The sequence below is a fragment of the Dendropsophus ebraccatus genome, chromosome 10, assembly GCF_027789765.1.
Source record: "Dendropsophus ebraccatus isolate aDenEbr1 chromosome 10, aDenEbr1.pat, whole genome shotgun sequence".
In the NCBI taxonomy this organism is placed as follows: Eukaryota; Metazoa; Chordata; class Amphibia; order Anura; family Hylidae; genus Dendropsophus; species Dendropsophus ebraccatus.
In genome coordinates, this window is record NC_091463.1 from 98,294,799 (window position 1) to 98,322,070 (window position 27,272).

The 27,272-nt window shown below is 49.2% G+C and overlaps 2 protein-coding genes across 3 annotated transcripts in view; one reads left to right on the forward strand and one right to left on the reverse strand.

Moving 5' to 3' along the window:
• ZDHHC9 (zinc finger DHHC-type palmitoyltransferase 9) overlaps positions 1 to 9,470 on the reverse strand; it is a 50,149-nt gene extending 40,679 nt beyond the window's left edge. The window contains exon 1 of one of the 2 annotated variants that reach the window (XM_069985665.1): positions 9,398 to 9,470. The gene's annotated coding sequence lies outside the window, so the exon portion shown is untranslated. The remainder of the gene's footprint in view (positions 1 to 9,397) is intronic. The other variant, XM_069985663.1, reaches the window with a different exon arrangement.
• Position 9,471: 1 nt separating this feature from the next.
• On the forward strand, positions 9,472 to 27,022 carry UTP14A (UTP14A small subunit processome component). The gene is made up of 15 exons (XM_069985654.1): positions 9,472 to 9,617; positions 10,109 to 10,202; positions 13,765 to 13,835; positions 14,294 to 14,358; positions 14,849 to 14,991; positions 16,214 to 16,369; positions 17,331 to 17,450; positions 17,539 to 17,633; positions 18,136 to 18,259; positions 18,341 to 18,418; positions 19,017 to 19,392; positions 20,083 to 20,495; positions 22,223 to 22,416; positions 23,661 to 23,760; positions 26,389 to 27,022. The coding sequence occupies exons 1-15, from the start codon at positions 9,595 to 9,597 to the stop codon at positions 26,677 to 26,679; spliced, it is 2,343 nt and encodes a 780-aa protein (XP_069841755.1). The 5' UTR covers positions 9,472 to 9,594; the 3' UTR covers positions 26,680 to 27,022.
• The last annotated feature ends 250 nt before the right edge of the window (positions 27,023 to 27,272 follow it).

Below are 27,272 nucleotides of genomic sequence, written 5' to 3' on the forward strand. Positions count from 1 at the left end.
TGTGTCAGACTGGAGAGAATATACCATTTCCTGCAGGGCATACAGTAGCTGATAAGTACTAGAAGACTGGTGATTTTTTTTAAACAGAAGTAATTTACACCAGTTCATTTGAAATAAAACATTTTAGTTGGAGTACCCCTTTAAGCAGACATTATAAATTTTATATTATGAACGTCTTGGTGTGACATCATTGATAATATGAGGAATGTGAGGATTTCTGGATTCTGGATGACTGAATCATGAGCTGAGATTGGATGTGACTCAGTGATGAGAAAGAAGCGCAGCCCGGATCACTGACTGATCAGACAAAGACACGAGAACCTCTGCCTCATCCTGGAAGACAATGGCCCAGATTAACTACCCCCACCTCGTGTGCTAATGGTGACTGGCATCTGCCCCCTCTCATCTCATGGAAGAGGCAGAAGGGAACAGAATATGTAGAAAGATGTCTCTTTGTGAATGTCACGTCCCCTGGAGTCACATTGCTTTTTTTGAACCAAGTGGAGATGACTTGTCTTTCTTAAGAGTGACACTCCTGACACTTGGAACGCATGGGATGCTTCCCAAGGGTCATGGGGTATCCTTGGGGTCAGGGGTATGCTTGGAGTAGGGTCATTGTGGTGTCCCACCATGGTTGTTGTGTACATGCACCCCAGTATGTCACACACTCAGGTAAAGTGGTGGATGAAGTGTTTAGTTTCCCCACTAGGTGTAACTGTTCTTTATATGTATGTCTTTCTATTGCACAGCTGAGGAAGGTTATGGGTTAAATGTCTTTATGTCATGTGTTGTGTACTGACCACTAGGAGGTGCGTTTTCTCAGGTAATCTATCTTCTGCTTCCTCTCTTGCCCCACCACTCACTCCAAGGAATACCCTAGCCCACGCCAGGAACCATTTCTAAAAAGTGCAGGACAGACTCCTGAAACAATAGGAGCTGATCCCAGTAGGACAAAGCTACCGTATTAAGAAGGTCTACGTATCCTACTGAGCAGTGCAGGTTGACTGGGAAAACTCGATCACCTGGCAACACCCAGACAACCGACGACTGGGGCTTATGCTACCCACATGGGACAGGTTCCACGATACAAGGGGGCAGAAGGCAGTCAGACTTAGTCTAAACTCATCACTTCACTACTTATATATCTCCACTGTAGTTCCAGCAGAGTACAAGGTCTACATTGGGCATAGGGCTCCTCTGGCAAACTCCTCTCCTCTTCTCTCTACTTCTACAAAGTACTACTACTACTACTTCTACTCAAGCTTTTACTCTTTCCACTCAAGCACTCAAGTCTGTTGTCCAGATTTTTACTGTCTACAGAGCATGTACTGTTGTTTTGCCAAAGTTCTACAGTAAATTGTTCTATTTTTATAATACAGGACAGGACTCTGTTCGCATCTGCACCTATACACACCACTGCACGCCTTGTTTTTTTTTTGCCCTCTTCGGTGGTTGGTGGTACCGACAGTCCGGGTGGGTTAGTTATCACTCCAGGTTGCCATGACAAGAGCCCAAGGGACCCGCAACAAACCCGGAAGGTTACCGACCATTTTGGAGAATACAAACCGGCCATACAAAGCAGGTATCAAAATCCCACCTGTGTGCTGAACTAGCACTGGCGTCATGACAAATAACATCACTGGCCAAGCTCACAACAACAGAACTACCAGACCACCACATTATGGGGTATCCTTGGGGTCAGGGTTATAGGGTATCCTTGGGGTCAGGGTCATTGGTTGTCTTTGGGGTCAGAGTTATGGGGTATTCTTGGGGTAAGGGTCATGGGGTATCCTTGGTGTCAGGGTCATGGGGTATCCTTGGGGTCAGGGTAATGGATTATGCTTGGGGTCAGGGGGTATCCTTGGGGTCAGGGGGTATCCTTGGGGTGAGAGTCATGGATTATCCTTGGGGTCAGGGGGTATCCTTAGGGTAATGGTCATAGGGTATCCTTGGGGTCAGGGTAGGGCTGGGTATCCTTCGATTAATTCGCCCAGAATTGTGAACTTGTCTGACGAAGGGATCTTCTGAATCCCGAAAGCTCACAACTCTAACAATTTTTTGTTGGCCAATAAAGGTCTCACTCCTAAAATACTTTTGTATTTACCACGATATGGATTTTTCTGGCTAACACGGTACCACACTATACATTTTTTTATGCCCAGAATGTTTGAATTGATTAGATTTTTTGTGAAATCTCATTGCTATGAGATGCAGGGCTAGCGTCGAGCGGGCGTAGCGGTGAGTTGCAGGGCGGGCGGTCGGTAAAGTGACAAGCAGGCAGAGCGATGAGCGCCGGTGGCCTCCAGCCACTTGACAGTGCAGGTTGACCTGCCCCCCCGCCCCTTGCACATGACGTCCCGCTCCCCTCCCGGCCAGACATGCAGGTCCCCGGTCTCTGAAGGAGGCCGCAGGGACTGTAGAATAAGGTGATAGCGTTGCTGCGGGTCCTGGATCTGCACCCCCCGATCCCGCTGTACGGTTCCAGGACCCGCAGTGACGCTATCACCTTATTCTACAGTCCCTGCCACCTCCTCCAAAGACTGGGGACCTGCATGTCTGGCTGGGAGGGGAACATGTGTGCAGAGGTCAGGAGAGGAGGAGGGCTGTGTGCCCTCCTGCTTTCATCCCCAGCTGCCCCAGTCCCCCTCATTCAACCCCAGCTGCCCCAGTCCCCCCCAGTCTCCCTCAGTCTGCCCCAGTCCGCCTCAGTCTTCCCCAGTCACCCCTCATATATAACTGTACTACTACTACACCCCTCATCTGTGCCTGTACTGCCACTACTACACCCCTCATCAGTAACTTTGCCCAGCCCTAGGTCAGGGTCATCCTTGGTGTCAGGGTCATGGGGTATCCTTGGGGTCAGGGTCATCGATTATCCTTGGGGTCAGGGGTTATCCTTGGGGTCAGGGTTATGGGGAATTCTTGGGATGGGGGGTATGCTTAGGGTCAGGGTCATGGGGTATTCTTGGGGTCAGGGTCATGGATTATCCTTCGTGTCAGGGCCATGGGATATCCTTGGGGTCAGGGTTATGGGGTATTTTTGGGATCAGGGGAAATCTTTTTCTTTTAAATCAACTGTCAGAAAGTTATACAGATTTGTAATTTACTTCTATTGTAAAATCTCTAGTCTTCCAGTACTTATCAGCTGCTATATGTCCAGCAGGAAGTGGTGTATTCTTACCAGTCTGAGGCTATGTTCACACTACGTATATTTGAGGCTGTATAGCAACCAAAACAAGGAGTGGATTGAAAACACAGAAAGGCTCTGTTCACATAATGTTGTAATTGAGTGGATGGCCGTCATTTAATGGCAAATATTTGCTGTTATTTTAAAACAACGGCTGTTGTATTGAAATAATGGAAGTTATTTACCGTTATATGGCGGCCATCCACTCAATTTCAACATTGTGTGATCAGAGCCTTTCTGTGTTTTCAATCCACTCCTTGTTTTGGTTGCTATAAGGATCTGACATGAGGACCAAATACTGCCTGAAATATACATAGTGTGAACCCAGCCTAACACAGTGCTGTCAGTTCAGCGACCGCTCTGAAGCTACAGTGGCGGCTTCGAGAAGCGAGCAGAGGGCAAAAGAACACCAGGAGCGTGGAAAGGTAATGTATACAATTTAAGGGCTGCACGGACATCACTAATGATATAGACATACACAGCCTGTGCTAAACAATTATTGAACCGTGCTGCGTTTACACGGAACGATAATTCGCCCAATTGTAAGATTAACGATTTTGAAGTAACGTTTTTTTTTTAATAACGTTCAGTGTTTAGACGGAACCATATATTGTACGGAAAATTCGTTTTGCGATCGCTCAAGCCTATCTCGCACATAGGTAAAATCGACGAACGATTGTTTACACGGAACGATCTGCGATTTTTTTGCGAACGACGATTTAAGAACATGTTTAAAGATCAAAATGAACGATTTCTCGCTCGGCATTTGATCGTTCGCTGCGTTTACACGTACGATTATCGTTCGAATTCGATCGTTATCGTGCAAATTGGAACGATAATCGTTCCGTGTAAACGCAGCATTAGAGGCTTAGATCTAGCAGATTGGCGCTCGCTTATGGTCCTTTTAGACGGAGCGATAATTCGCCCGATCGCACGATTTCGAATGAACGATGTGTTTTTTATAGCGATCAGCTTTTAAACGGAACGATACATCGTACGGAAAAATGGTTTTGCGATTGTTTTGCGATCGCTTAAGCCTATCTCACACATAGGTGAAATCGTTGAAAGACAGTTAACACGGAACGATCTGCGAATTTTTTGCGAACAATCAACAACGATTTGAGAACATGTTGAGAGATCAAAATGAATGATTTCTCGCTCGTCGGTTGATCGTTCGCTGCGTTTACACGGAACGATTATCGCTCAAATGCGATCTTTATTGTGCAAATTTGAACGATTATCGTTTCGTCTAAAAGGACCATTACAAAAGCCATCAGGCTGTCTAATACAACCCTTAGGGCCCTATTACACGGGATGATTATCGTGCAAAAAATCGTTATATTGTTGTAATTTAAACAATATTCTTCATATGTGTGAATGCAGCAATGATCGAAAAATCATTTGCGTGTCACTAATCGCATCTTTTGAGCTGAACCTAAAATCGTGGCTAATCGTTCAGTTTAATTCCATATCGTTCCTTCATTTGCTGGGATCCGATGGAGTAACCGATCGCAGTAACTACCGACTATCGCTCTGTGTAATATGATGATCGATTTCAGGGAGCTCTCGTTGGCCATCGTTTGCGATCATTAATCATTAAAAATTGCTTAGTCTAATGGGACCCCTATAATGCCGAGTGTTCGGGGTTGGGAGAACGTTGCAAAACAAAAACAGTTTGGCATCTCCAATAAACACTCAGAGGCATATCTGAAGCTTAAACGTAACTCAAACGCAACTTTTGATATGTTGCTGCCCATGGTGAGACTAACAATTCCTTCCATACTTGTTATTATCTATTCAGTCTCCTTCCCCCAGTTCTCAGCTGCTGCTTTCTGCTGAAGACACAAAAATCAGTGTGTGAGCCTTTCTCTCTGTCTCCCCGCCTTCCCCCCTCCCTTCTGAGACGGCTGATGTAAACTGACTGGCTTTATCTGCAACACTGTAGCTTGTCTGTAATACTGGGAGGGTTATTCTGAGGTCAAGTTGCTGATGAACTCACTGTGATTAATCCTCCTGGTATTACAAACTAGCTACAATGTTGCAGATAAAGGCAGCCAGGAACTTGTTTACATCAGCTGTCTCATAAGGGAGGGGGGAGGAGACAGAGGGAAAAGCTTACACACAGATTTTTGTGTCTTCAGCCAAAAGCAACAGCTAAGAACTAGGGGAAGGAGACTGAATAGATAATAACAAGTATGGAATTGTTAGTCTCATCATGGGCTGCAACATATCAAAGGTATTCCCGCTCAAACGTCATTTTAAAGGGGTATTCCCATCTCCAATATTTATGACCCACAAGTGACTGTGACCAAATAGAGGGAATCCATTCTGGATCAGTTTCTGGTGACCATCAGATTGCAGGTGTGACTCCATTTACAGCACAGTCCCGCGATGCCACAATCCTAGGCCACATGACCCTTGCTGCAGTGGTGATGACGCTCTCTCATCAGGGGTAAGGACACATGGAACCACACAGAACCCTAACATGCTGGGGTTCCCAATGCTGTGTATCCATGTAGTCATACAGGGTAACCATAGAGCCTGGCAGCAGGTTAGGTGGGATATGTTAAAGGGGTAGTTCAGGCAGTCATATATATATATAAATCACAGCTCAGCTTTCAGCTCTGGTAACATGATAGAGGAGTTGTGATTGGTTGCTGGGCCCAGTTTGCACCAGTCGAAATTTTACACCCTTTGATAAATCTCTCCCTAAGTGTGAACAAAGCCTCAGGCCCTCATCTATTTGGTGAGACATTCAGCATAGATATGGAGAGTGCCCCTTTATTATTATTATTATTATTATTATTATTATTATTATTATGTCTGACAGTCCTCAAAGCTAACAAACGTGATCAATGTACCTCCAGGGGGTAACTACCTACTCTGAGTACAACTATCTACCTCCAGGGTGTATCATCCTACACTGGGGGCAACGATCTACTTCACGAGAGAGCATATACCTGCACTGGGTGCAATTATCTTCCTCCAGGTGAGCATATACCTGCACTGATTAGTATGTATAATTAGTAGGCTCTCTAGCAATACCCCTAAAATATTATTTTTGACAAATGTAAATCTCGAAGTATAATTAAATCACAAGTAAATATGTATATATAACACTTTATCTAAATCAAAATTAAAATTCATAAAAACATATAAACAAATGAACATGTAACTACACGCTTACAAAAAAATCTCTGTATATAAATCTCATGCGGTTGCAGATGATATAATACAGGATATAGACTTGATTATTTGTAGGTTAAAATACATATAATGTGGTTAAAATGAATATAGTACGGTTAAGTCCGCATGTAGTTGTTGCATACGGTGCGGTTAAAACCGCATGCGACTAGTGCAGGGCCCTTGCAAGTCGCCCTGGTTTATTACTACTATATATTTGATCAAGTCAGTTATCACTGTTCTGTTTATCAGTTCAATATAAATTGCAACAGTTAGTGGGGCTTATTAGCGTTTTCACAGAAATATGTTAAAATAGATTCGGTGGAAATCCACCTATATATACGTATTTACTTGTGATTTAATTATACTTCGAGATTTACATTTGTCTCAAAAATAATATTTTAGGGGTATTGCTAGAGAGCCTACTAATTACACATACTAATTAGGTCATTTGGTGCCAGCCAAGTAGTGCACTCGCTATACACCCATTCCATAACTGCACTAGAGGTAGAGTTCTTACACCAGAGTTTTTCCATATACCTGCACTGGTGTCAACAATTCACCTGTCACCTATCTACACCGGGGTCAGCTATATACGATATAGTAGTACAGTATAGTGGTATTATATGGTCATTGTATGGGGGTGGTGGTCGGTGTATAGCGTGTTCTTGTTGATGGTATTATCAGGTCACTGTATGGGGGAGGTGGTGGTCGGTGTATAGCGTGTTCTTGTTGATATTATTAGGTCACTGTATGAGGGTGGTGGTCGGTGTATAGCGTGTTCTTGCTGATATTATCAGGTCACTGTATGGGGGAGGTGGTGGTCGGTATATAGTGTGTTCTTGTTGATGGTATTATAAGGTCACTGTATAGAGGGGGGTGGTCGGTGTATAGCGTGTTCTTGTTGATGGTATTATAAGGTCACTGTATAGAGGGGGGTGGTCGGTGTATAGTGTGTTCTTGTTGATATTATCAGGTCACTGTATGGGGGTGGTGGTCGGTGTATAGTGTGTTATTGTTGATATTATTAGGTCACTGTATGGAGGGTGGTGGTGGTCGGTGTATGTGTGTTCTTGGTGATGGTATTATTAGGTCACTGTATGGGGAGGGGGTGGTCGGTGTATAGCGTGTTCTTGTTGATATTATCAGGTCACTGTATGGTGGTGATCGGTGTATAGCGTGTTCTTGGTGATGGTATTATCAGGTCACTGTATGGGGAGGGGGTGGTCAGTGTATAGTGTGTTCTTGCTGGTATTATTAGGTCACTTTATGGGGGAGGTGGTGGTCGGTATATAGCGTGTTCTTGTTGATGTTATTATCAGGTCACTGTATGGTGGTGGTCGGTGTATAGTATGTTCTTGTTGATATTATTAGGTCACTGTATGGGGGAGGTGATGGTCGGTGTATAGCATGTTCTTGTTGATATTATCAGGTCACTGTATGAGGGTGGTGGTGGTCGGTGTATGTGTGTTCTTGGTGATGGTATCTTTAGGTCACTGTATGGGGGTGGTGGTCGGTGTATAGTGTGTTCTTGCTGATATTAGGTCACTGTATGAGGGTGGTGGTGGTCGGTGTATAGTGTGTTCTTGCTGATATTAGGTCACTGTATGGGGGAGGTGGTGGTCGGTGTATAGCGTGTTCTTGCTGATATTATTAGGTCACTGTATGAGGGTGGTGGTGGTCGGTGTATAGCGTGTTCTTGTTGATGGTATTATCAGGTCACTGTATGGGGGAGGTGGTGGTCGGTGTATAGCGTGTTCTTGTTGATGGTATTATCAGGTCACTGTATGGGGGAGGTGGTGGTCGGTGTATAGCGTGTTCTTGTTGATATTATTAGGTCACTGTATGAGGGTGGTGGTCGGTGTATAGCGTGTTCTTGCTGGTATTATCAGGTCACTATATGGGTGTGGTGGTGGTCGGTGTATGTGTGTTCTTGGTGATGGTATCTTTAGGTCACTGTATAGAGGGGGGTGGTCGGTGTATAGCGTGTTCTTGCTGATATTATTAGGTCACTGTATGAGGGTGGTGGTCGGTGTATAGCGTGTTCTTGTTGATATTATTAGGTCACTGTATGAGGGTGGTGGTCGGTGTATAGCATGTTCTTGCTGATATTATCAGGTCACTATATGGGTGTGGTGGTGGTCGGTGTATAGCGTGTTCTTGGTGATGGTATCTTTAGGTCACTGTATAGAGGGGGGTGGTCGGTGTATAGCGTGTTCTTGCTGATATTATTAGGTCACTGTATGAGGGTGGTGGTGGTCGGTGTATGTGTTCTTGGTGATGGTATTATCAGGTCACTGTATGAGGGTGGTGGTCGGTGTATAGCGTGTTCTTGTTGATATTATCAGGTCACTGTATGAGGGTGGTGGTCGGTGTATCGCGTGTTCTTGCTGATATTATTAGGTCACTGTATGAGGGTGGTGGTCGGTGTATAGTGTGTTCTTGCTGATATTATCAGGTCACTGTATGAGGGTGGTGGTGGTCGGTGTATCGCGTGTTCTTGTTGATATTATTAGGTCACTGTATGAGGGTGGTGGTGGTCGGTGTATGTGTGTTCTTGGTGATGGTATCTTTAGGTCACTGTGTAGCGGTAATATATGGTCATGGTGTGGCGGTATTATTTACCTGAGGTATACTGGTATTATGGGTATAATTGGGTTTGTCATTAGCAGTGTGGTGTCCTTCTATATTGATATTATTTAGCAGCAATGGGGGGCGCTATACGTGTTATCAGCCTGGGGGACTCTACTACCTCGCCCCGGCTTTGGCACCTACCGTGGATTGTCAGACGTGTGAACACGGCCTGAGGCGTCTGTGAGGACTGAACATGTGTAACCAGATCCATGAGGCGCTTCCCTGATCACAGGCGGCCCTCATGGACACCCTGTATGAGCAGTCCTGATATATGTCTCCCCTGCAGCCTGGACGTCACCATATACAGTATATACAGCGGCGTGTCTATATCTATCCCCTGGACTCCAGCGCCCTCTATCGCCTCACGGCGGGATGACCGGGGATAATCCTGACCTTGAGTCTTGGCGCCATCTGCCATTACTTCTCATTATTGCACTCCCTGTCCCTGGTCTCTGCGCAGGTGCAGAGGGTCACGTGGTGTTCGTCACCGTTTCGGCCTCTCACGCCGTCACTAGCGCGACAGTACTGGCAGAACAGGAAGCGGGGGCACTTTACGGCCGGAGGCCCACGTGTTGTGTGGTGGAGAAGAGATGAGCCCGGCCAGGAGAGGAGGGTGAGCGGCTGCAGCACCACAGACAGGGAGCTGAGGGGGACTACAAGTCGCAGCATGTCAGGCGTGCGGTGATGGCAGTGCATGCTGGGACTTGTAGTTCTGTGCCATAATGAGGAAGCTATGCACTGGTGTGGGGACTCTCATCTCCAACTATAGGAATATGGGGGGACATGAAGTGATTGGGGGTGTCACACTCATGGATACAGATCACGTGTCAGGAATATGGGGGGACATGAAGTAATTGGGGGTGTCACACTCATGGATACAGGAATATGGGGGGACATGAAGTAATTGGGGGTGTCACACTCATGGATGACAGGAATATGGGGGGATCTCCTGGGGAGACAGCGGGATGAGATTATGGGGGGTCAGACTCTGATAGGAATATGGGGGGACGTGTACTGGGGATACATGAGGAGAAGGGGGGGATGGGATATAAGGGGGCTCCTGGCTAATATCAGTATTGATCGGATTTGTTTTCTGTTTTGCAGCCGCAGCCTCCTGACCGCGAGCAGCATGATGGCGGAGGCGGAGGAGGAGGAGCTCTTTGTGACCGAGCCGGTAGTGAGCGCCAGCGAGGACGAGGTACAGGAATCATCCCGATCCCTTATGTGGGAATCCTGGGGCTGGAGCTCGATAATAGCGCTCCCTGTATTGTGGCGTCGTGCCCGTATCCTGCCCGTATTGTGGCGTCGTGCCCGTATCCTGCCCGTATTGTGGCGTCGTGCCCGTATCCTGCCCGTATTGTGGCGTCGTGCCCGTATCCTGCCCGTATTGTGGCGTCGTGCCCGTACCCTGCCCGTATTGTGGCATTGTGCCCGTACCTTGCCCATGTTGTGGCGTCGTGCCCGTATCCTGCCCATGTTGTGGCGTCGTACCTGTATCCTGCCCATATTGTGGCGTCGTGCCCGTATTGTGGCGTCGTGCCCATATCCTGCCCGTATTGTGGCGTCATGGCCTTATCCTGCCCGTATTGTGGCGTCGTGCCCGTATCCTGCCCGTATTGTGGCGTAGTTTCTGTATTGTGGAGTCGTGCCCGTATCCTGCCCGTATTGTGGTGTTGTGCCTGTATCCTGCCCGTATTGTGGCGTCGTGCCTGTATCCTGCCCGTATTGTGGCGTCCTGCCCGTATTGTGGTGTTGTGCCCGTATCCTGCCCGTATTGTGGCGTTGTGCCCGTATCCTGCCCGTATTGTGGCGTAGTTTCTGTATTGTGGCGTCGTGCCCGTATCCTGCCCGTATTGTGATGTTGTGCCTGTATTGTGGTGTTGTGCCCGTATCCTGCCCGTATTGTTGTGTCGTGCCCATATCCTGCCCTTATTGTGGCGTAGTTTCTGTATTGTGGCATCGTGCCCGTATTGTGGCGTAGTTTCTGTATTGTGGCGTCGTGCCCGTATCCTGCCCGTATTGTGGCGTCGTGCCCGTATTGTGGCGTTGTGCCCGTATCCTGCCCGTATTGTGGCGTTGTGCCCGTATCCTGCCCGTATTGTGGCGTAGTTTCTATATTGTGGAGTCGTGCCCGTATCCTGCCCGTATTGTGGTGTAGTTTCTGTATTGTGGAGTCGTGCCCGTATCCTGCCCGTATTGTGGTGTTGTGCCTGTATCCTGCCCGTATTGTGGCGTCGTGCCTGTATCCTGCCCGTATTGTGGCGTCGTGCCCGTATCCTGCCCGTATTGTGGTGTTGTGCCTGTATCCTGCCCGTATTGTGGCGTCGTGCCTGTATCCTGCCCGTATTGTGGCGTCGTGCCCGTATACTGCCCGTATTGTGGTGTTGTGCCCGTATCCTGCCCGTATTGTGGCGTTGTGCCCGTATCCTGCCCGTATTGTGGCGTAGTTTCTGTATTGTGGCGTTGTGCCCGTATCCTGCCCGTATTGTGGCGTCGTGCCCGTATCCTGCCCGTATTGTGGCGTCGTGCCCGTACCCTGCCCGTATTGTGGCATTGTGCCCGTACCTTGCCCATGTTGTGGCGTCGTGCCCGTATCCTGCCCATGTTGTGGCGTCGTACCTGTATCCTGCCCGTATTGTGGCGTCGTGCCCGTATTGTGGCGTCGTGCCCATATCCTGCCCGTATTGTGGCGTCATGGCCTTATCCTGCCCGTATTGTGGCGTCGTGCCCGTATCCTGCCCGTATTGTGGCGTAGTTTCTGTATTGTGGAGTCGTGCCCGTATCCTGCCCGTATTGTGGTGTTGTGCCTGTATCCTGCCCGTATTGTGGCGTCGTGCCTGTATCCTGCCCGTATTGTGGCGTCCTGCCCGTATTGTGGCGTTGTGCCCGTATCCTGCCCGTATTGTGGCGTTGTGCCCGTATCCTGCCCGTATTGTGGCGTAGTTTCTGTATTGTGGCGTCGTGCCCGTATCCTGCCCGTATTGTGATGTTGTGCCTGTATTGTGGTGTTGTGCCCGTATCCTGCCCGTATTGTTGTGTCGTGCCCATATCCTGCCCTTATTGTGGCGTAGTTTCTGTATTGTGGCATCGTGCCCGTATTGTGGCGTAGTTTCTGTATTGTGGCGTCGTGCCCGTATCCTGCCCGTATTGTGGCGTCGTGCCCGTATTGTGGCGTTGTGCCCGTATCCTGCCCGTATTGTGGCGTTGTGCCCGTATCCTGCCCGTATTGTGGCGTAGTTTCTATATTGTGGAGTCGTGCCCGTATCCTGCCCGTATTGTGGTGTAGTTTCTGTATTGTGGAGTCGTGCCCGTATCCTGCCCGTATTGTGGTGTTGTGCCTGTATCCTGCCCGTATTGTGGCGTCGTGCCTGTATCCTGCCCGTATTGTGGCGTCGTGCCCGTATCCTGCCCGTATTGTGGTGTTGTGCCTGTATCCTGCCCGTATTGTGGCGTCGTGCCTGTATCCTGCCCGTATTGTGGCGTCGTGCCCGTATACTGCCCGTATTGTGGTGTTGTGCCCGTATCCTGCCCGTATTGTGGCGTTGTGCCCGTATCCTGCCCGTATTGTGGCGTAGTTTCTGTATTGTGGCGTTGTGCCCGTATCCTGCCCGTATTGTGGTGTTGTGCCTGTATTGTGGTGTTGTGCCCGTATCCTGCCCGTATTGTTGTCGTGCCCATATCCTGCCCTTATTGTGGCGTAGTTTCTGTATTGTGGCATCGTGCTCGTATTGTGGCGTAGTTTCTGTATTGTGGCGTCGTGCCCGTATTCTGCCAGTATTGTGATGTCGTGCCCGTTTCCTGCCCGTATTGTAACATCATGCCCGTATTGTGGCGTCGTGCCTGTATCCTGCCCGTATTGTGGCGTAGTTTCTGTATTGTAGCGTCGTGCCCGTATTGTGGCATAGTTTCTGTATTGTGGCGTCGTGCCCGTATTCTACCAGTATTGTGATGTCATGCCCGTTTCCTGCACGTATTGTAACATCATGCCCGTATTGTGGCGTTGTGCTCGTATTGTGGCGTCGTGCCCGTATCCTGCTCGTATTGTGGCGTCATGCCCGTATAGTTGCGTCGTGCCCGTATTGTGGTGTTGTGCCCGTATCCTGCTCGTATTGTGGCGTCATCCCTGTATAGTGGCGTTGTGCCCGTATTGTGGTGTTGTGCCCGTATCCTGCCCGTATTGTGCCGTCATGCCCGTATCCTGCCCGTATTGTGGCGGTCTCCCTGCAGCAGACTGAGAGTTTTTCTGTAATTACACGAGCACAGTCCTCTCTGCTACATCAGCCATGTTCAGTCATCACAGTCAGGACGTCGCCTGGGGTCGCCCCCTCCTGCTATTTGTTAGTTTTGAAGTTTTTCTGTAACATTTGATTCCATGTAACATTATATCAGATACTGACAGTTAGGTCTCTGACAGATTTTTGCAGCCAAAGCCAGGAAGAGACTATAAACAGAGAACAGGTCATAAAGGATAGACCAAGATTTCTCCTCTTCTCAAATTCATTCCTGGCTTTGGCTTCAATAATCTGTCAGATATCTGTAGATGTAATAGGGGCCGTTGCTCTTATCCATCAGATGTCGCTCAGTGCCCTCACCTGCCCCTTGGAGGTTCCTGAAAATCAAATCTCAATCAATGTCAGCCAATCCAAATCAATGTTATCCAAGTGTCAGATTATCAGTGAGGCTCCTGTTAGTCCGGCATGTCAGTGTCTGCACGCGGGGGAGGCCTCCATGTGTCTGGTAACATTGTTCTCTTCCTGTAGGAGGACAGCGATGCTGAGCGGAAGCACAAAAAGCTCCTGGAGGCCATCTCTGCTCTGGGCGGCAAGAAAAGGTCAGTGATAGCCGCCATGTCTGTGCGCTTATGAGATATACAGAGAGCGTCCTCTAATCTGCCACCAGATTATCAGACGTTCCAGATATTTAAGGAGTTGTTCACCAAAAAATGTTTTCTTTTTACTGGTGCCAGAGATTTGTTATTTACTTCTTTTAAAACATTTCCAATCCTCCAGTACATATCAGCTGCTGTATGTCCAGCAGGAAGTGGTGTATTCTTTCCGTTCTGACACAGTGCTCTCTGCTGCCACCTTTGTCCATGTCAGGAACTGTCCAGAGCAGCAGCAAATCCCCATAGAAAACCTCTCCTGCTCTGGACAGTTCCTGACGTGGACAGAGGTGGAAGCTTTAACACAAAAAAAAATTGATAAAGCTGATAAACCAGTTTTGCAGACAGACTCCTGTAATGATAACGTTCTTCTAACAATCCTTCCTTTCTTCCCTCCGTGTGATCAGGAAGAAGCAGTCGGAGCGGACAGAGGCGGGGCTCCAGGTGTCGGAGTTCGGCATCAGCGCTGAAGGTCGGGCATAGAAAATCAATTTTTTTTTTCTTCAAAAAAAGTTGGCTTTTGACTTTGTGTCATTCTTAGAAATCTGTGAGACATTCAATATGGCTGCCCTCACGCTTATGCTATTCAGACATTTAGGCGATGGCTGCAGTGGGGGCCACCATATTGGCTGTCACTTGGCCTGCTGTAAAAATAGGATTAAATTTCTGGAGTTTGGGAGAGCTGGATGGTGTATGTGACCGTAGCATTGGTCATCCAGCTCTCCTGGAGCCCTGGACGCCTCCCTGTGTAATGATTCCTAGGGAAGCTGGTTACTACAGTTGGGGCGGTCATCCCGCTTTCCCGCACTCCTGCATGTCTCCTGCTGAACGCTCTCTTGCAGGGGGGGTCAAATTGGGGCCCTCCAGCTGTTGCAAAACCACAAGTCCCATCATGCCTGGACAGCCAAAGCTAAAGCTTTGGGAATTGTAGTTTTTTTTGACACCTCTTGTGGTTTATTCAGGGGCCGGCGAGAAGATCGTCCTCACGGATCTCGTTGACCCCATCAAGAAAGAGACGAGTCTGTCCAAAGTGAAGAAGCAGCTGAACAAACTCAAGGAGACGAAACAAGTGGAGCTGCCGCTGAGCAAGGAGGAGACGCAGAAGGTGCGCACGTCAGGGTTATCATGGGGTCTGCAGACTATCACCACTGGGGCCTGTGCACGATACAACGGTCATTTATCATCCCAACATCGGGCAACATCGGAGTCACACATCTTGGCATTCATAGTGCCTGGTTATAGCAGCACAGAATCATGGGATATACTGTGCACTGTGAGGCTGGGTTCACACTACGTATATTTCAGTCAGCATTGTGGTCCTCATATTGCAACCAAAACCAGGAGTGGATTAAAAACACAGAAAGGATCTGTCCACACAATGTTGAAACTGAGTGGATGGCCGCCATATAACAGTAAATAACGGCCATTATTTCAATATAACAGCCGTTGTTTTAAAATACCAGCAAATATTTGCCATTAAATGGCGGCCATCCAGTCAATTACAACATTGTGTGAACAGAGCCTTTCTGTGTTTTCAATCCACTCCTGGTTTTGGTTGGTATGAGGACCACAATACTGACTGAAATATACGTAGTGTGAACCCAGCCTGACAGTGATGTTTATTAGCATATGATCGTGTATGATCCATGCTGCTGGTCTTTGGTATCTAAGCCTGGGATTGGTGATACTGTTCTACTAGGCCTGGGTATCTAAGCCTGGGATGGGTGATGCTGTGTTGCTGGGTCTGGGCATCTTTTTTTTTTTTTTTTCTTGTAAACTAATTTTTATTTTAAAATTTTTCATTTATCCACAAAAAATAATACAAACGTTGATAAGGAAAATATAGATTAGACTATCCATAAATAACAAATGAAGCAAGTCAAGGAGTGTCTGGGTATCTATGTCTGGGATAGGTGATGCTGTGCTGCTAGGTCCGTGTGTATGTAAGCCTAGGATGGGTGATGCTATGCTGTTGGGTCAGTGTGTATCTAAGTCAAGGATGGGTGATGCTGTGCTGTTGGGTCAGTGTGTATCTAAGTCAAGGATGGGTGATGCTGTGCTGTTGGGTCAGTGTGTATCTAAGTCAAGGATGGGTGATGCTGTGCTGTTGGGTCAGTGTGTACCTAAGTCAAGGATGGGTGATGCTGTGCTGTTGGTTCAGTGTGTATCTAAGCCTATTGTGTTTGATACTGTGCTGTTAGGTCAGTGTGTATCTAAGCCTATTGTGTTTGATACTGTGCTGTTGGGTCAGTGTGTATCTAAGCCTATGGTGTTTCATACTGTGCAAACAGTAAATAATCCATTCTCTTCATATCTTTCTCTTACAGATCCAGAGAGTGGTATCCTACCAGAACGCTTCCCAGGAGGTGTCCAAATGGGAGAACGTGGTGCAGGAGAATCGCCGGGCAGAGAGGCTGATCTTCCCTCTCAATGACCAGCCGCTAAAGCCTGCGCCCATAGAGGACGCCATTGTGGGATGGAAGGTGATTGGCGATGGGGGGGGGGTCACACATATATACACACACTACTGTAGGCTGACCAGGGATACTCACTTGTGTCTGACTTTAGCTATCATATAACAGCAGGAGGGGCCGTGCTGAATAGGGAACATTCGGACCACGTCTTCATTAGTCGGGCGGTGCTCCAAAATGGTTGCCAGTGCTTTATGTTACATCACCTGGGCCGCTCGTCCTTGCAGCCTCCTCTAGTTTTCCTGGGCATGCTCAGTGAAGTGAGAGTACTCCCTGCATGGTTAGTGCACCCATTAATCTGGACATACGACACCCCACTTCACTGTACATGCCCAGGAAAAATGGAGGAGGTAGAGGAAAGCCATCCCCATCTTAAAAAGAGAAGGTGTCATCTAGATTTACTTATTAGATACTAAAACTTATTTTATTATTTTATTGTAATTGGTTTCTATTCTCTGACTAATTTTTTTTTTTAAATTTCACTATTTTTACATTATTATGGGGGTGGCCATCTTGTCTGAGCTGTTAACAGTATTTAGTGACATGCTTTACAGTAAGACTCATGGACATAGACAACAATAGACAAATCTCTGTCCCTTTGAGATGAATGTGAGACATGTGAGACGCTCTGTGACCTTGGAAGAGGTCATTCCACATGGAGCTGCTATTGTCTCCTCAATCTACTTGTGTCACATGAAGCTGCAATGCTGTACAGATCACTTTACAGCAGCCTCCTCTTATCACCACAGACACAACAGGAAGTCTCAGCTGCAGTGGTGAGAATGAAAACTGCAAGATCTGATGACTCATTCCCTTTAAAGTGGTACTCCGGAGCTGTATATCCTGCAGGCAGTGGTGTATCAGCATGGAGTTCAGCAGGATACAAATATGTTTACATGTCTGTAATTGTGGAGCTTCAGAAATATTCCCGCTGTCTCCTCATTGAGGCTCTCTTCTGTTGTGTGTTGTTCAGGTTGGCACCCCACTGGAGATGGAGATATTCAGCATCCTCCATAAAAATAAACAACCCATCAATGATCCACTGCTGACCCCTATGGAGGAGGCCTCACTGAAAGCCATGAGCCTGGAGGAGGTGAGGGGGCCGGGGGAGACGGGGGCTTATACCATGAGGATCTGGTCCCGTTACATAGGGATGAGGAATAGTCTGTGTTTTGCTTTAGGCCAAGCAGCGCCGGGCCGAGCTCCAGAAAGCCAGAGCCCTCCAGTCCTACTATGAGGCCAAAGCACGAAGAGACAAGAAGATAAAAAGCAAAAAGTAAGAAAATAGTTTATACTTCATATTTACTCCCTGTATTATCATCCAGAGCTGCACTCACTTTTCTGCTGGTGGAGTCACTGTGTACATACATTACATTACTGATCCTGAGTTACATCCTGTATTATACTCCAGAGCTGCCCTCACTATTCTGCTGGTGGGGTCACTGTGTACATACATTACATTACTGATCCTGAGTTACATCCTGTATTATACTCCAGAGCTGCCCTCACTATTCTGCTGGTGGGGTCACTGTGTACATACATTACATTACTGATCCTGAGTTACATCCTGTATTATACCCCAGAGCTGCACTCACTATTCTGCTGGTGAGGTCACTGTGTACATACATTACATTACTGATCCTGAGTTACATCCTGTATTATACCCCAGAGCTGCACTCACTATTCTGCTGGTGGGGTCACTGTGTACATACATTACATTACTGATCCTGAGTTACATCCTGTATTATACTACAGAGCTGCACTCACTATTCTTCCAGGTATCACAAGATGCTGAAGAAAGTCAAGAAGAAGGATTTCTTGAAAAACTTTGAGGAACTCCGGAAGACTAATCCAGATGCTGCTCTTGAAGAGTTAGAGAGGCTGGAGAAGGCCCGGATGCAGGTGACTGGGGGGGCTCAGGGTGGTCCGGTGTATCTCTATATACCCCGCCTGTGCCCCTGACTCTTGCTCGTCTTCTCTCAGGAGCGGATGTCTCTAAAACACCAGAACAGCGGGAAGTGGGCGAAATCCAAGGCGATCCTGGCCAGATATGATGACGGGGTGAGTGTCTGCAATGGTTTCTCTGCATGGAGGCTTCTCAGCCCTGTTGCTTCTTTGTGCAGGGATTGGTAATGGGCCTGATCACAGCAGCACAGAGTATTTTATCACTGCAGCGTCCTGTCTGTCATGTTAGGGCAGAAGAACTACATGTGTCCTGGGTTAGTATCCTGGAGAAGAATCCCTCAGCAGCACTGAGTATTTCAGCAGGGGGATAGTATGATGTTTTGAGAGGGTGCAGGCTGTGAGTTAGATAGAAGAAGAAGCACAGAGTATTTCAGGGGCGATATGATGATCTTTTGAGAGGTCAGGCTGTGAGTTCCATACTGTAGTGGAAGAACCAGCACAGAATAGTGGAGGGGCCTGATCCTTTGGGAGGTCACTGACAGACTTACATAGAGGAAATAGAAGGGTAGTAAGCAGCACAGAGTGTTTAAGAAGGGGAGTAAACGTATCATATGCTGAGCGATACATAGTGAGAAGGGTCAGAGTCTCCCAGCAGCACAGAGTATTTCAGGTGAGTGTACACTCTATTAACCCCCTGTGCTCCCATGGTCACATGACATAACATGTTCCCCCCCCCCCCCCCCCCATCTCTTAGGCCCGCAAAGCCATGCAGGAACAGCTTCAAAAGAACAAAGAGTTAACCAGAAAGATGGAGGTTGTGTCAGAGGAGGAGGAGGAGGAGGAGGAAAAGGAGAAAGCCGAGGAGATTATCCCGGACTTTGTGAACGACGCGCAGATGAGTCTGGAAGGACCGAACCCTTGGATGACGGGAAAGCTGAGAAGCGACGCAAAAGATCCTGGGAACCTGGCAGAAGAGGAGACACAGATGGAAGAGCTGAAAGCAAAGCCAGCTGAGTCAGAGGAAGAGGAGGAGGAGGAATCCGAAGAGGAGACGACCCTTAAAGAGTTCGAAGACAGAAGACGCCTGCGCAAAGAGCTGGGGGAGCAGGAATCCCTGGAGCTGGGGAAGGGTGAGTACTGCTCCTGCTGGATCAGTGAGGATGGGTGCACCCTATCCCTGATCGGCCATCCCTGTCCCTATAGTCAGCAGCATCTTGTGCAGCTCCTCTGTTGTTCCTACTGGTAATGTAGGAGTGAATGGGCGTTGCGTTGCTCTCTCAGTCTTCCGGCATTGGGAGCGTCACTTGTGCCCCACAATGGTGGGGGTGGGGGGTGACGTGGGGACAGAGCGCATGGCCGCAGGTGTAATGCTGCCTCTGGCTAGAAGAGTATCATTAGCTCTCAGCTCTGTCAAATACTGCACCACATTTAACTTTATGTGCTCCTGATTAGGACCGCATACAGTTAAAGGGCCAGCACCTGGGCAATTGCTGCCAGGCGCTGACGCTGGGCTGCTATGCAATGCATCCGAGAATTCCAGATAGTTTCTGTTTAGAATTCCGTATGCCCCCCAGGGTTCTATGGGGCATCCATGCTGGCAGTCCAGACAACTATAGAACAGGTCCTATAATTTCTGTGCCTATTTTCCAACATGGACACCCTTCATGGAAAAATCCTGAAGGGTGTCCCTGTCCAATAGACCGCTGAGGGTCAGCCTGTTAAGGGTGGGCATAAATCTGTTGAGCGTGATCCACCCCATGTGACTGTTTTAGTTTTTTAGTTATGTCTCCACCTTTTATAACCTCTCCTATCTGGCGCAGGGTCAGCTCCAGACAACGCCGCCGAAGTGTCGCGCTTCAGTAACATGTTCCAGAAGATGTTGGAGCAGAACAAGAAAGAAGAAACTCTGCAGGAAACACTCGCCGAGGAGGAAGAGGAGGAGTTGGTAATGGACAACGAGGAGGAGCCAAGAAGATCTGAGGAAGGTCCGCTACTCATAGGGAGTCTGGAGAGGACCCAGACCATGGAGGATGTGGAGGCTCTGGGCGAGCGGGAGCTGATGGTGGAGGCAGAGGAGCCGCTATGGCAGGAGCCGCCGCCGCAGTGCAAGAAAACTACCGGGAAAAAACAAACCAAGAAATCCAAACTTATCGACTCCGGTGACATCCTGCCGACTAAGGAGCAGTCGGTGAAGATGCCAATTCTGCCTACTATGGTGGAGGCCGAGGAGGAGGTGAGAGGGTTGGGAACCTGATAGGACCCCCAGCAGTGCAGCAGTCACTCACTAGTGTCTCATCACATGGGTCCTGATAGTCATGGGACCCCAATAGGACCCCCAGCTGGCAGCTAGTCACATAGTATGGGTCCTGATAGTCATGTGACCCCAATAGGACCCCCAGCTGGCAGCTAGTCACATAGTATGGGTCCTGATAGTCATGTGACCCCAATAGGACCCCCAGCTGGCAGCTAGTCACATAGTATGGGTCCTGATAGTCATGTGACCCCAATAGGACCCCCAGTCATCCAGCTGGCAGCTAGTCACATAACATGGTGCTCCAGTTCCTCCATGTGACCCCAATAGGACCCCCAGCTGGCAGCTAGTCACATAGTATGGGTCCTGATAGTCATGTGACCCCAATAGGACCCCCAGCCATCCAGCTGGCAGCTAGTCACATAACATGGTGCTCCAGTTCCTCCATGTGACCCCAATAGGACCCCCAGCTGGCAGCTAGTCACATAGTATGGGTCCTGATAGTCATGTGACCCCAATAGGACCCCCAGCTGGCAGCTAGTCACATAGTATGGGTCCTGATAGTCATGTGACCCCAATAGGACCCCCAGCCGTCCAGCTGGCAGCTAGTCACATAACATGGGTCCTGATAGTCATGTGACCCCAATAGGACCCCCAGTCATCCAGCTGGCAGCTAGTCACATAACATGGTGCTCCACTTCCTCCATGTGACCCCAATAGGACCCCCAGCTGGCAGCTAGTCACATAGTATGGGTCCTGATAGTCATGTGACCCCAATAGGACCCCCAGCCATCCAGCTGGCAGCTAGTCACATAACATGGTGCTCCAGTTCCTCCATGTGACCCCAATAGGACCCCCAGCTGGCAGCTAGTCACATAACATGGTGCTCCAGCTCCTCCATGTGACCCCAATAGGACCCCCAGCTGGCAGCTAGTCACATAGTATGGGTCCTGATAGTCATGTGACCCCAATAGGACCCCCAGCCGTCCAGCTGGCAGCTAGTCACATAACATGGGTCCTGATAGTCATGTGACCCCAATAGGACCCCCAGCCATCCAGCTGGCAGCTAGTCACATAACATGGTGCTCCAGTTCCTCCATGTGACCCCAATAGGACCCCCAGCTGGCAGCTAGTCACATAGTATGGGTCCTGATAGTCATGTGACCCCAATAGGACCCCCAGCCGTCCAGCTGGCAGCTAGTCACATAACATGGGTCCTGATAGTCATGTGACCCCAATAGGACCCCCAGCCATCCAGCTGGCAGCTAGTCACATAACATGGTGCTCCAGTTCCTCCATGTGACCCCACTAGTTTGCATTTCTCCATCATTTTTCATCTGATGAGAAATAACTTTGCTAATACTTTACTTATTTTCTAATTTCACACCTAGAGCTGCAATCAGGATTCTGGTAGATTAGTTTTTAGGCTACAGAATTGTATGTCTCACTGCTGCCCCCTGCCTGTCCGGAGTGTGCTGCGCATTGTGGGGATGACGTAGATCAGGGATGGGGAGCCTCTGGCCTTCAGCTGTCCTGGCATGATGGGAGTTGTAGTTTGGAAACAGCTGCCGGGCGCTCCCCATCCCTGGTGTAGATTAACATTGTCCGCAATATGCTATATCTCCCAGAATGCACTGCAGCACACGTCAGGCAATTGATAGCCAACCCCCTTTATATTTATGATGTTCTTTTTCCTTTTTGGCGTTTAGGTTGATGGCGACGAGACGAATCAGAAGATGATCATCCAAGAAGCGTTTGCTGGTGATGATGTCATCGGCGACTTCCTAAAAGAGAAGCGAAGTGCAGCAAAAGCCTCCAATCCCAAAGACATCAGCCTGGTGCTGCCGGGGTGGGGAGAGTGGGGCGGCAGCAACCTGAAAGTCAGCAAAAAGAAACGGCGCAAGTGAGTGTCCTGTCCTGAGGAAAGTGTGCGGCACTCAGGAGACTCCCATAGAATGCAGGGGTCAAACTCCCAGCCCTCCAGCTGTTATAAAACTACAACTCCCATCGTGCTTGGATAGCTAAAGCTTTGCAACAGCTGGAGGGTCGCAGTTAGACCCCTTTGTTCTATAGGGTTTGCCGAAACATTGCTATTCTATCTCAGTGTATTAGGTTTTGACATGGTCAGGTGACTTCTTGGATTAACCCCATCCTTACACTTATCAGGAAATCCAGATAGACCTCCTGCCTCATAGGGTTCTATTACACACGGACACCCTTCGGGACATTATTCAGGACAGAATTATCCCAAATTCTGGCACAGATGCCCCATAGAAGTTTAGATGCCCCGTCTGGAATTCTGGATGCTTGGCAGCCTGGGCAAGTGCCCCTGGGTGCTGATACTGGATGCGCTCCTTATCAGGATCACATACAGTTAAAGCGAACGTACCATCAGGTACATCGCTTTGGGTTTTTTATGTTAACGGATTGGTGTCGGCGCAGTGTCCGCAACACCGGTATCTCTGTGTCGATCCGTTAACGTAAAAAACCCAAAGCAATGTACCTGATGGTACACTCACTTTAATTGCGATGTTGTGTTTGACAGGGCCTTGAGCCATTTGCTTCCGGCCCTGTCATTCACTTTTCTGGCCATAGGCAGCATTATACCTCCGTCCACAAGAGGCCGCGCTACCCCCCAGCATTGTTGCGGGAGCGAGGAGCGCACATTCATATGAATATTTCTTGTTCTCAGAAACACTTTGGGGACCGCGGAGCCGCAAACGCTTGTGTTTTGCTTTGAAAATAACTTTTGGAGTGTAAATTAGTCTCTAGTCCCCTGTGCCGGTGCCGGGATGGTCTCTCTCCGCGCTCCACTTAGCAGCCGCAGCGGGAACGCCTCTGCTCCCACCTCTGGGGATTCCCTCCAATTTTATTAGAATTTTATTTTTGTAATTAAACAGGTGAGATCCGGATACTCAGCAGCAGAACAGGGAAACTCGTCTCCTATTAAACTCTTGTTTACTGGTAAATTGTTATAATGGTTACTACCAGATCAGAGGCTCCCGGAGAGGTCAGGTCAGGCGGTTTCATTAGCTTTATGATGTAGCAGGTTTGGTTAAAATTGCAGGAGGGTGCATCTCTACCCACAGGTTAAAGTTCCCTGAAGGTTTTTTTTCCTGTTTAAACACTTTTTGTATCTGTTTTTAGGTTTATTATTAAAGCGCCCCCTGCAGCTCCCCGTAAGGATCAGCACCTTCCTAATGTCATCATCAATGAGAAGAGGAATGTAGAGGCGGCGGGCCATCAGGTGGGTGTGGAGAGGTGGTGGGGGGGGGGGGGGGGCAGGCCTTCAGGTGGGTGTGGAGAGGTGGTGGGGGGGGGGGCAGGCCTTCAGGTGGGTGTGGAGAGGTGGTGGTGGTGGGGGGGGGGCAGGCCTTCAGGTGGGTGTGGAGGGGTGGTGGTGGTGGGGGGCAGGCCATCAGGTGGGTGAGGAGAGGTATTGGGGGGGGGCAGGCCATCAGGTGGGTGAGGAGAGGTGGTGGTGGGGGGGCAGGCCTTCAGGTGGGTGTGGAGAGGTGGTGGTTGTGGGGGGGGGGGCAGGCCTTCAGGTGGGTGTGGAGGGATGGTGGTGGTGGGGGGGCAGGCCTTCAGGTGGGTGTGGAGAGGTGGTGGTGGTGGGGGGGGGCAGGCCTTCAGGTGGGTGTGGAGGGATGGTGGTGGTGGGGGGGGCAGGCCTTCAGGTGGGTGTGGAGGGATGGTGGTGGGGGGGGGGCAGGCCTTCAGGTGGGTGAGGAGAGGTGGTGGTGGGGGGGCAGGCCTTCAGGTGGGTGTGGAGAGGTGGTGGTTGTGGGGGGGGGCAGGCCTTCAGGTGGGTGTGGAGGGATGGTGGTGGGGGGGCAGGCCTTCAGGTGGGTGTGGAGAGGTGGTGGTGGTGGGGGGGGGCAGGCCTTCAGGTGGGTGTGGAGGGATGGTGGTGGGGGGGCAGGCCTTCAGGTGGGTGTGGAGAGGTGGTGGTGGGGGGGGGGGCAGGCCTTCAGGTGGGTGTGGAGGGATGGTGGTGGTGGGGGGGGCAGGCCTTCAGGTGGGTGTGGAGGGATGGTGGTGGGGGGGGGGGCAGGCCTTCAGGTGGGTGTGGAGGGATGGTGGTGGGGGGCAGGCCATCAGGTGGGTGTGGAGGGATGGTGGTGGTGGGGGGCAGGCCTTCAGGTGGGTGTGTAGGGATGGTGGTGGTGGGGGGCAGGCCATCAGGTGGGTGTGTAGGGATGGTGGTGGTGGGGGGGGCAGGCCTTCAGGTGGGTGTGTAGGGATGGTGGTGGTGGGGGGCAGGCCATCAGGTGGGTGTGAAGGGATAGTGGTGGTGGGGGGGGCAGGCCATCAGGTGGGTGAGGAGAGGTGGTGTGGGGGGGCAGGCCTTCAGGTGGGTGTGGAGGGATGGTGGTGGGGGGCAGGCCATCAGGTGGGTGTGGAGGGATGGTGGTGGTGGGGGGCAGGCCATCAGGTGGGTGTGGAGGGATGGTGGGGGTGGCAGGTTTCCAGCTGGGTTTGGAGGGATGGTGGGGGAGGGGCTAGGCCATCAGGTGGGTTTGGAGAGATGGTGGTGGTGGGGGGCTTCAGGCCATCAGATGGGTGTGGAGGGATGGTGGGGGTGGGGGGCAGGCCATTAGTTGGGTATGGAGGAATGGTGGGGGTGGCAGGTTTCCAGGTGGGTTTGGAGGGATGGTGGGGGAGGGGCTAGGCCATCAGGTGAGTGTGGAGGGGTGGCAGGGGGAGGGGTTGGTGGGGGCAGCAGGTTACCAGGTGGGTGTGGAGGGGGCAGGCCATCAAGTAATAATAAAGCGTTCTAGTACCATACTTGATGTGCCGTCCCCCCATGTGGTATATAGGAGGAAACATTTCTTTACTCTGGTGCAGAGGGTGCTGACGGGCAGAGAGACGTGACTAGTTACCGCACAGATGACTAGTTCCGGCCTCTCTCCCTGAAACTAATGGCGGAATAAGACAACGCTTTCTTCTATATACCCCCAGGAGGACACCACAAAAAGTATGCTAAGGCTACATTTATGATGAAAATCTGGATCCTCTATTTTTTTATCTGTGATCCACAAAAAACCCCATCCGTTTTGCATCCTTATTGTGTTCCGTATTTTTATCCGTTTTTTGCGTATACGCAAATTTACTGGATGTATGGATAGCACCATAGAAAATAATGAGTTGTAACGGATTCAGTATTTCCAGGTCCGTGAAAACAGATGAAGAATACTGATGTGTGAATGTAGCCTAAGAGAATGCAAAAACCCGCCAAAGTGAAAAATTGCAGATTTTTGGTCACATCCCGAAAAATGTTATATGTACATCTTTGTGCTTTATTTAAACATGTTATTTTTTATTTTTTATTTTTTTCAAATCAGTTGGTGCCAAAAAGTGCCAGAGATTTGTAATTTACTTCTATTAAAAAATATCCAGTCTTCCAGTACTCATCAGCTGCTGTATGTCCTGCAGGATGTGGTGTATTCTCTCCAGTAGGACACAGTGCTCTCTGCTGCCACCTCTGTCCATGTCAGGACGTTTGCATATTAACATTATTGCTGGTTATGATTCTTTTCCTCTTTGTTACGGTCTGTACAATGTACTGTTCACCATTGTATGACTGTTCATAATTTTTTTTTGTTAAAATCAAATATATTAAAACAGAAAACCTCTCCTGCTCTGGACAGTTCCTGACATGGACAGACGTGGCAGCAGAGAGCACTGTGTCAGACTGGAGACAGTACACCGCTTTATTCAGGACATACAGCAGCTGATAAGTCCTGGAAGACTGAAGATTTTTTAATAGAAGTAAATTACAAATCTCTGGCACCAGTTCATTTAAAAAAAACAATGGTGATTTATCCCTGTCTCATATTGTTATTACATGGTCTCCATCTCTTCCCTGCAGGTGAATGAGCTCCCGTTCCCCTTCAATAATCGGCAGAGCTTTGAGAGCTCCATCCGGGCCCCTGTGGGCAACACATGGAATACGGAGTCGGCCTTCCAGAAGCTGACGACCCCCCGAGTGATCACCAAGCGCGGCCACATCATCGAGCCCATCACTGAAGACGTCTTCCAGAAGCACAGCACCACCAAGAGGCCGGCCGTAGAACTGCAGAAACCAAAGGGGACGAAACCGGAGAGCCGACCGCCGAGAAGGGATCAGAGATCACGGGGGAAAAAACATAAAAGACAATGATTCAGTCTACGGTAGTGATCCCTGACCCTGGTGATCTGGGATCGTTCTGTTGGCCTGCAAACCTCCAGCTGGAAAACTACAATTCCTATCATGCCTGGACAACCAAAGCCAAAGGCTGCAGGGCCGCAGGTTCCCCATTCCTGCTGTAGATGGATAGATGGCAGGAAGACGGCAGGTAATAGGGGATGTTATTGCGCCCTCTGTCATCCTGAACACTTTGTTATCACGGATTGTGGAGTTATTTTGTTTAAGCTGTTTGTATTTTTGTAAAATATCATCAGAAGGAGATTGTACAGAGTGTAAGATATCCTATACAATGTAATAAAGCATCTCCTGGAAGGAACTCAGCATCAGTTATGTATGTGCACAGTGACCCCACCAGCAGAATAGTGAGTGCAGCTCTGCAGTATAATACAGGATGGAACTCAGGATCAGTAATGTAATGTATGTACACAGTGACCCCACCAGCAGAATAGTGAGTGCAGCTCTGGGGTATCATACAGGATATAACTCAGGATTAGTAATGTAATGTATGTACACAATGACCCCACCAGCAGAATAGTGAGGGCAGCTCTGGAGTATAATACAGGATG